The 10,382-nt window shown below is 39.4% G+C and overlaps 1 protein-coding gene across 3 annotated transcripts in view; it reads left to right on the top strand.

Annotated features, from left to right (window-relative positions):
- The window catches only part of dock3 (dedicator of cytokinesis 3), a 157,251-nt gene extending 148,266 nt beyond the window's left edge, over nucleotides 1-8,985 (top strand). The window contains exons 51-55 of one of the 3 annotated variants that reach the window (XM_081705151.1): nucleotides 36-154; nucleotides 666-753; nucleotides 1,625-1,744; nucleotides 2,285-2,367; nucleotides 3,807-8,985. In XM_081705151.1, the coding sequence (XP_081561277.1) occupies nucleotides 36-154; nucleotides 666-753; nucleotides 1,625-1,744; nucleotides 2,285-2,367; nucleotides 3,807-4,370 (974 nt within the window). In that variant the 3' untranslated portion in view covers nucleotides 4,371-8,985. Of the gene's footprint in view, nucleotides 1-35; nucleotides 155-665; nucleotides 754-1,624; nucleotides 1,745-2,284; nucleotides 2,368-3,806 lie in introns of those variants that run through there. The other 2 variants (XM_081705152.1, XR_014119320.1) reach the window with 2 other exon arrangements.
- Nucleotides 8,986-10,382: the final 1,397 nt, after the last annotated feature.

Below are 10,382 nucleotides of genomic sequence, written 5' to 3'. Positions count from 1 at the left end.
CACACCCTCATCTCCACCCCTCACCCCTTATGCAGTTGGTTCGCCATCGCTGCCTGACAAATACAGACACAACCGCGACATGCTGCTACTCCAGCCAGGCCATCGAGACAGGCCCAGCAGCGCCATGTACCCCAACGGTATGGAGAATGGACAGGTACGCGCACAAGCAGGTGGGAACACAAGGGTGGGGTGAGAACACAAGAGTGGAGTGAGACACAAGGGCGGGGCAAAAACACAATGATAGGCATTTTCAGTGAATGTTAGTTACTTTATTTTGTTGGTAATCTGTTCATAAATATATTAAGTAGAGGAAAGAACGAACATTTTCATTTAAGGCATTAAGCTGACACTTAAGATGACGGCAAAGCAACTTACAGTTATAACTGAAGACGTCTTGAGCAATTGAGGGTTAAGGGCCTTGTTCAGGGGCCCAACAGTGGCAACTTGGTGGTGGAGCTTGCAACCTTCCGAATACCAATCAAGACCTGTACCTTTAGGCTACCACCAGTTTACATATTGAAACTATGGTAGTAATTGTTATGTATAGTTTTGAGCAGTTGGTATATGAAGTTGTTATAATTTAGCAAGATCATACAAGAATGTCAAGCAAAGTCTGTGTGATTGGTGTGTGTGTGTGTGTTGGTTTCTTTTTACCTTCTCCCCAGCAAACCAACCTGCAGAGGGCCTTATTCCATCAGGTCATTGGTCCATGCAAGCCATGTAGTGACCCCAATCTTTCTGTGGCTGAGAAAGGTAGCTTTCCTTTCTATTCATCTAATTCAACACATTGTTAGTCTAAAATAAAACTGCCCCTTTTAGTGCTAGATATTACTGCAGTGGTGAAACCTCAGGCTAACCATCCAAGTACACGCTCTCTATCCAGGCACAGTAGACCCTTGGCTGTTCCAGAATGAATTTGATGAGTCATGAAGTCCAGGACAACAGAATGACCACTATAGGATTGTCAGTGATTGTAATCCTTTTCCAACCATGTATCGCTGCTCAAAACATCCTTTTCACTGTCATTCTTAGAGAAGTGTAGTGTCACAGTCTTAGTGTCTTTTCACACTTGTCCCGATTACTTGAGTCCACTACCAGGACCGGTTCTGGGCTTGTTTGAGGGAGGGGCTCATTATCACTGGTTTGCTTTCACAAACAAGAACTCTATCTGAACCATGGATCAATTACACAATTCCATATTTCACTTTTCTACACGTAGAAGCTTCATCTGCTTCGTACATAAACAGCTTCTGAGCTCAAAAACTGCTTTTATACTTAACCAAACGTTTCGAACTTGCGGAGCAAATGGACCTGGGTTCAGAAGAAAGCTCTAGTGTGAAAACGCCCTTAGTGAAGTGCACTGTCGCAGTCTTAGAGTAATGTGGTGTAATGTCACAGTCTTAGTGTAGTGTACTGTCACAGTTTTAGTGTGGTGTAGTTTAGAGTCACAATCTTAGTGTAGCATACTGTCACAGTCTTAGTGAAGCATACTGTCACAGTCTTAGTGTAGTGTAGTTTAGCATCACAGAGAACAAAGCAGGCATGTAATGCACCTGGCGCTCAGTCTCCAGCTGTGAGTAATAACGCCTCAGCGACGGTTCGTCCTTCCTTGTCTCCATGCCAGTGCTGACGGCTCCTAGCAGCTGGAGTCTGGACAGTGGCACCAGGGACAGCCTTCCCTTCCTCTCCGCCCATGTGGGAACTGTGGTGGCTCCTCCGGTGCCCCCTCGCAACTTTCCTCCTGGTAAGGAAACCCAGACTCCAGGGTTCAGTGAGTTACACCAAAAAAGAGTTGCGGCAAAGGTCACAACAAAAAAAAGGAGCAGATAAATATTGTGATTCAGAAGTGTTGTCGCTGTGATATTTGTTATGCATGGCTTTGTGTCAGTATTTTCTTGTTTATATTCCAGTTGTGAGGTGTTGGATTGTTCATATGACCAGACTAAATAAAAGTGCTCTGAACTAGCCCAGTATCTGTTATGGATGCTCTCTGAAGCACCTGTTTGGCTGTCCGTTGTTCGTTTCCCTACTGCATATAAGACTCCATTTCCCTTTCATGCTTGGCCCGAATGGTGAATGCGTTTTAAGTCAGTACTCAGTAGTTCTTGTTTACACAACACACATGTGCATGGATGTATGTGTGTGTGTGCGTGCGCATGCAGCTGTGTGCATGTGTGTGGGCATGTGTGTGCATGCATGTGTGTGTGTGTGTGTGTGTGTGTATGTATGTGTGCAGGCTTTTTTTTCCAAATCATCTTCTGTCCTGCTGTGTGTTCCTCTTTAGGGCACTTCTCGATGCACTTTGATGCTTTCCACCACCAGGTCAGCGACCTCCCTCCAGCACTCCCTGTGCGCTCCTTACGAAAGGTAGACCCTCGCCTAGATGTGCTACACCTTCCCCAGCTTCAGCTTCCACTGTGCCAGCACCCTGAAAGTTTCCTACCCTTGCACCTTATTTTGTCCCATCCAATGGTCTAATCCTCCTCGAACTCTGCAGCACTTCCTGAGATGTATGGAATTTATAAACCTAAGATGCTTTGGTGTTTTTGTGTGCGCATATGTGTGCATGTGTGTGTGCATGCCAGCATGTGTGTGTTGGGTGGGTGTGTGCATGCATGTATACATGCGTACTTGCGTGTGTGCATGCGTACTTGCGTGTGTACATGCACGTGTATGTGTATGTGTGTGTGTGTGTGTGTGTGTGTGTGTGTGTGTGTGTGTGTGTGTGTGTGTGTGTCTGTTTGTGTGTGTGTGTGTGTGTGTGTGTGTGTGTTTCTGTATGTGTGGGAGGGACGTTGGTGCATTGTGCCCATGTATGGGCAAGATCACTGAGGCCTTATTTCTGCTGAAGCTGAATGACACTGATTCAATGGGGTCTTTGTTCATTAGCAGCAGGGGCCCATAGAGAGGAATTTAATAATTAAATTTAGCTCAGGCAGATGGATTTAAAAGAGGGCACGTGGGCCGGAGATACATAATCCTGAGATCTTTGCCGTCTCGCTGGCATTTAATTAGAGCCGGCTGAGGGCACGGCATTTGCAGGCTGAATTAGAAAGATAAAAACTGCCACTGCACTTGATGATTCAAAAGAGGAAAGTGTTCACGGAACTAATGCAAATAAAGAGGAAAACCTGGCTAGTAATTTTAAAAGGTCAACTGGGACATTTCCTTCAAATGAAAATATTAGTGCTGCATTTATTTAAAATAGTTATTTCAAATAATTATTAATAATTGCAATAATTATAAATTAGGAATTACTTTAAAAAAAGCAAAATAATATTTTATTATTATGATATTGATTACAAACTACCCTTTTGTTCATTTTTACTTTTTTGTAAGAATAATGCTACAAAGTGGCATTACAGTTAAATCCTTGAATTGCTCGTCACTTAATTACAAACACCAGTCTTGTACCTGAATTAATTAGGAACCTTAGTCGCGTCCCATATCTTACAAGTACACTTTTCATCAGCCACTGCCTAGCACATTTGTGGGGGTGGTGGACTGTTCTCAGCACAGCATTAAGACCCTCATGGTAGTGGTATGGTTTGGAGGGTCCCATGTTGCAGTAACTTAGTATCTGGGCATTTATACACTGTGCCAATTCTGGAGTCAGGAACCAACCGTTGAGAAACATGCAGAGGATGGTTAGTACAAGGCAGGTGTTTTTAATAAAGTGGCTGGTGAGTGTATGTTTAAAAACTGGATCATGAATTCATATTTAAAGTACTGTTTAGTCAAGGCTAGCTTTTACTTATGGCTAGAAAACTGTATTATGGTCTTATTAATCTATCTCCCCATGACAGTCACCCCTCCACCCAATACCTGCGTCACCCACCAGTCTGCAGTCGGGCCTGGATGGCAGTAACTCCACCCTGTCCGGGAGCGCCAGCAGTGGTGTCTCCTCCCTGAGCGAGAGCAATTTCATCCAGTCCGTCTCCGAGCCTCCAGCCCGGGTTGACATGCTGGACTCGGCGCCCAGCAGCCAGGCCTGGACCACGGACACGGAGGAAAGTGAACCACCCTACCTCCCTGTGCGCTACAGCGTCTCTGAGCCCGATGCTCTGGACAGCTTCAAGCCTGCCCCTTGCCGCAGCCTCTCTGCCCCCCTGTCCGTGGCCCCGGGACTCCCTCCAGACGGCCAGCACCACACCCACCACCAGACCATCCACGTCGTCCACCCCCACTACCATCACCATGAGTTGGCCCCAGCCATTCCCCCTAAGCCATACTTGAGGGAGAGCTGCATCCCTGAGGAAGACTCGAGGCCTGTGCCGAGACCCATGCCTCGCAAGATTTCCCAGCCATTGCTCACCAACAAGGAGGAGCAGGCCAAGGTGTCCTGGGAGCACGGAGTCGGCGAGGAGTAGAAGCAGACTGAGGAGCCGAGCTGGCTGGTTAGCTAGGCTTGAAGCATGGAAGTCTGAAACAAGCACCTGCTTTCGAAATGTTCTCCTCTGGTTGCCACCAACTTTCTCTACTGTCCTGAGCACTTGTCATGTTTCTAGGCTTCTCAACATTGGTAATATCATTACATTGTGGGGATAAGGATGTTTACAGGGGAATCTGAGTACAAAGTCATGCCTGCACCCTTAACCCTCCACATCAGAGAGGATGTGTTGATCGAGTAAACTGAAGATTCTATCGCTGACTGATCATGACTATAAAGGTTGTAAATGGTTCACATAGATGTTAATGCTTGGCAGTACTAAATGGATGACTGCCTATCATGGATATAAGAACTACACTTTGCAGTTTACAGGAATCCTACTGTTAGTTCCATCAGCTGAGCTCACACGCTGATGAAACTCTTAGAAATAAGAGCAATGAATGTTCTTTTAAAATACCTAAATTATATAACAGGTGCAGATTTTTTTTGTTTCATTTAAAGACTTTGAACTGGCAGTACACAAAAATGTTGAATTATTTGTGCAAAAACTACTGATCTTAGAGCTAATATGACGATGCTTTGTTGAGGATCACTTAATTTGTGGAAGAACTGAACTTGAGTACTTAGCTATGGGACAAAACAGATCTCTTCAAATAAGTGAAATTTTATTTAAAACTCTGACATATTAGGCTTACTTAGTGGTTTGGGTGAAATCTTTGGATGGTGTTTTACATTCACCACCACATTACTGTATTTAAAGACTGATGAACTGTTTGTCATAAGTGTCTTGATATCTCTCTGTCAGTTAAAAAGTAAAAAGCTCATTTATCCTCCCATAGCGTTTATAGGGCTTTCCGGGTTGAGAGCCTTCAATATTGATGTCAAAACTGCTGCTAATACCAATGCAGTACGTTTACTATTAGTATTAAGAGTCACCGATCGGAGAGCTGAGGTAGGGAATTCCACACAGTCTGCTGCTTCTCCTGAGAGGCAGTACACACACTTGGCAGTGAGAGGCTTGTGCACTTTTGCTAAGTTTCATTACGTACGCCTTATTATTGCACCACGAAAGGCAAATCAGCCAAGCACTATTTTCCTCTCCCATGAACGCCAAAGTAGTCATGCAGCTGTGATAGGAAAGCCATTTCCCAGATGCCTCCTAGCAGCGCAGTTGCTTTTTTGACCCCGGCAGGTCTGTGGTTTGTTTTCCCTCCCATTGAGTTGGCCATTTTCATAAGGAAGAATATATTTTTAGATAGAGAAAATACAAATTCCCTAACTTTATCTAATAAAATTGTATAGTAAAAATAAGAAATACAAACTTATATAATGATACAAAGAGGCTGGGTGAGTACCTTTGAATAATGTACGATGTTATATGCAAGTTAAGGGATTTTGAAGACCCTTTTAGCTGCTAAAGTATGTGCAATTGCTTCCTGATGGGTATATGATGTAGTGTATGTTGGGATTTCCAGACTGGAAGATGTACGATAGAATTTGATAAGCTGAGATTTTTATACAGTTCTGCATGTTTTCTTTGTTATTGCGGGAATACATTGATGAAATAAATGACTGGAACACCCCATTTCATTTACTTAAAATCAGAACGCGCCTGTGGAGTACTGCAAATTTTCTTCACAATCAACTCATGTTAAAGGATAAATGTGTCATATTTCCACGTGTACTTTAATAAAACTGTCATCTGTACTTGCACATAGCACAATTTCACCTACAGCTTTAGAAATCCTGCTCTCCCTTCAGCCCCTCGCTTGTTTTAAATACAGTCCAATGGGTCAAAAGGTTAAAGCTTGCAGAAACCTCTCTTTTTGAAACAGGACAATCACAATAAAGTTGTCTTTGTATGATTTATGAATATGCAGAACATACTGAATAGCAACAGGCCTTAATACCCCATTTTAAACCTCTTCTATAAAATTGTATAAAAAGCATAACCGTTATGACCTTTGTTTAGGTAGAACACCGAAGACATGTGGGACTATGCAACAACTTTAAAATGGCAAGGGTTGGAAATAGCAAATCTACACTTTAATTTGACCTTATCTGACCCCACCCATTGTGAATTATTGCTTTCTGCATATCCAAGATCCTAAAATTGTGGCACAACCTCCATTTCATCTAGAATTTTTTTTCCTCATCATATCATTTTGATGTCCTTGGTATTCAGACCCATATTGTTATAGTCTTGCTGTATTACTGCATTTTCATACATTTTTTTCATGTCATACTTATCTTAGTCTATTTACACAACTGCAGTGCTTACAACACCACAGGATATTAAAGATTAGGTCCATGGAACTTTGCATATGTAGTATTAGACTTTTATTACATATGATGCCTTGAATTGTGCTATCAAAACTTTGTTCCACTTAGATAAACTATCAAATTAAAAATGGTCTATGTTGATCATTTGTAATACATAAAAATGTACTTGGGTCTGAATCTTTTTGCAAGCAGCTGTATATATTGAAGCTACCTGCAAAACATGTAATCAGTGTTTTAAGGTAATCACTATTAATACTTTAATTTTTCATTTGAGTTTCCTTTTCACAGTTTTGGGCATTTGTAGATGAATAAGTTTATGTGATGATCATTGATTTTGCTGATATAATTATAGACCGCAATTTTTAATTTTACACCAAAAGTTTTAATTTTGTCTGTATGTCCCTTTCAGTGTGCATAGAAAAGCCAACTAGTCGGGATGTAGTGCATGTCACTTTATCTAGAAGATCTATTTTGGAGTTGAAAAGTAATTTTTTATTGACATCTCACTAATAGCAGATGATATAGATATGATAGAGAATGCACATGACATATACAATATATTTGCCCTCTGTTATACTTGAAAGATATCAAACGCAATCATGCTGTCTTGAATCACACACTTTATTTCTGTCTGTGTAATATGAACTTTGTCTTCTTAATAGTGCAAACATTTGCTGAGAGGAAGGTAATTGAATAAATAATAGTGTGTTAGTGGTTGCAGAGCACATTTTTGAAGGGAATATTTTGAAAGTAGTTAGCAGTGGTGGAAGACTCAATGAAACATAGTCATTTTAAGTCCTGATGTATTAAAAGTAGCATTTAAACTTCATATACCTTAGCATAACCTTTCATATACCACCCATATTTTAATCCATCTTTCTCAGTCAAATATGAACACGAGAAGAGTCAAGTGATAACTGGATGGTGTAGTGAAATAATGTCATGTCTTTTTTTTTCTTTTTTTTTTAAAAGCATTTTTTTTGTACAAATATTCATTTTAATTTATCAAATTTCCAAGCTATTCTCATTTAGATTTGCTTTTAGGAATCAAGTAGGATATTAAAATGTTTTATGCTAATATATGTGTTTGTTAGTATTTTGAATGATAAGGGATCAAAGGTATTTGGGAAATTTTTTCACAGACACTGTGACGAGACAAAAAGTGATACAGAACTGGCCAAAATTGTGGGTTAGAGTTTCACCTAAAAGGTATTCATATTTGATTATTGGAACAATTTCTATTATGATTTTAATCTATAACTATTTAAGAACACATTATCTGTGAATGTGCATGTATGTGTGTGTCTTTTATTGGTTTCGTTTTTCTTTTTTGCTTTGCATATATGCAGGGGAAAAAGAAACAGTATTACATTCAAAACTCATTAATCACAAAATTATAGCTATAGATGTACATATTTTACTCATCTGATGTCTTGGCAGAGTAGAACTTGTATTTTGAAATGTTGATTTGGCTGGGGTTTTTTTTTTTAGATTGAAGGCCTTTGTTCTTACATGAGGAGGATTGGGGAGAATATGGAGAATGTGTTCACCTTCTCTTTCTTTCCCCACATGGGTTTGAAATGCATCAGATAAATTGTTTGGAACACAGAGTGCAGAATATCAGAATATGTGGGCCAAGTAACATACAGTTACATTGTTACACTTTTACATTGTACACTGTATTGATCACTTAAGAGTTCAGAGTCCCTTGACCTGTATGTTTATAATGCGTTTTTGAAGAGAGCAAGACGATGGCTACTGCTGTAATGTTGAAAGAAAAATGCCAGTGTGTTGATAGGAATTCCATAGCTCAATTAAAAGAAGAACAAAGAAAAAAACATCTTTGTACAGACAAAGATCTTTAGAAAGAATGGAACTAAACACTTTGGAAAGCATTACAACTCTTATGTCAATATATCTATCTTTATGTATATATTCCTTCATAAGCTGTGTATTTATACGGTTAAGAAGGGTAAATCATGTATAGATTGGGAATAATTGTCTGCCTTGTACTCTCGGATGTAAATGTGTTTTTAAAACTAAAATGCAAACTGGAAAGAGTGACTCTTTCAGTGACCTAATCACTACAGTTATTTTGTGTATTTTGCATCGAAAAGGAACAAATTATGATAAATTAGAGATTAAAAGCCTTTGTACAAGTATTCTCCAAGTAATTTCTTTGTATATATTGTGCTGGCATGGACAAAATGTGACGTGAACTTTAGATGTAAATACATTTTTTCCTACTCACTTAACTGCTGTGATGTGAAATTCATTAATAATGCCTAACATTAAAGATAATGTTTTATGGACTTGTAGTTGACTTGTCTTCTTGGCTCCGTAATCATAAATGTGTCACAAATGTGATGTAGCTGCATGTTTGGAGCTGAGCTATCTGGCCATACAGCCACATTCTGTTAAGCTCCATTATGATGTGTTGGTTAGCTCAGGAGTAAGCATCTGGTTTGGAAGATCTACCAGCCTGTAGAGTTTAGCTCTAATCCAAGACACCTGATGCAGTTAGTCAAGGCCTTCTGTAGCATCTGAATGTTACATCTTAACATAATGCAGTAAGGTTTGTTATTTGTTTTTTTGCTAATTTCCTTTCAGTGTTAATCCTATCTATTTCTCACCCACTGATTTAGGATAATGTCTTAGGACACACAAATGTGAATTTTAGACTTTATAATATTTTGGTAATTTCTATTTACATTCATTGTAAATAAACATTTTAGTTCTAAAACTATGAAAATAAAAGTAGTTATCGTAGAGAAACAGTGAATGTTTAGGCAGCAAGTCTATGGCCTTTTGATTAACTCAAACAAGTTAATGACAATAGCATTCTCTTCCATTCCACAATGATACACCAAAGTCTCCAGTATCCTCCTCTGTACTCCCCTGATATAGACCATTGGTCCCTTTTTATTTACGTTTGTCCATTGGATGCCCCTAATTCTCTGAATTAGAGAACTGAAGCCATTTTTGATGGTTAGGGTCCTGAGGTTGGTACACACTGCCAGATTAAACCCTGTGGAGGCCCCTAGGCAGTCATAATCCTGAGGCCTCCCTCACAAATTATCTCCTAATATATGTTGTGGCAGTGCAGCAGAGACCATCGACCGGTGTCTGCTATGCCTATTTGGAAATCTGGCACTGTTGGTACATCATTCTTAATGAAATTATCATTTTTTTCTTATCACCCCATAGGGTGTACTGTAGCTGTGAACCTACAGCAATTTTGCATATTTGTACTTGGGAAAAATTAAAATAGTCTGATTAATTAATTTGAATTTAGTTATCTTGTCTTACTTTTACAATACTATATATAAAATATATGGAAAAAAACAAAAACAACAACAACAAAAAAAAAAAACAGCACAAATATCCATGATCCATGACACCAAATATTAAAAACTAAATGCACCAGAGCTATTGCTTGGAGTCTCTTTCTTCTCTCTTTAGAAGGTGATTTAACTCTTATAAGAGAAGTAAAGAATAAAAGTTTTTGCTTATATGTTTGCTATACATAATTGGCCTACTTATTCTCAAATACAGCCAGACCTAACCCTTTGTATTTGATTAATTTTCATTAAATAATTTAGTCATTATTTGTAGTTTGTAGAGACTACTATTTACCGCTACATTTTACACCAAAATAAAATGAAATTAAGTCACATTCAACCTAGAGTTCATTTTCGTGATCTTCAGT

The sequence above is a fragment of the Electrophorus electricus genome, chromosome 22 (assembly GCF_041902795.1).
Source record: "Electrophorus electricus isolate QZ-2024a chromosome 22, ASM4190279v1, whole genome shotgun sequence".
In the NCBI taxonomy this organism is placed as follows: Eukaryota; Metazoa; Chordata; class Actinopteri; order Gymnotiformes; family Gymnotidae; genus Electrophorus; species Electrophorus electricus.
Note: the sequence above shows the minus strand (reverse complement) of the source record. Positions and strands in the feature narration are given on the sequence as shown.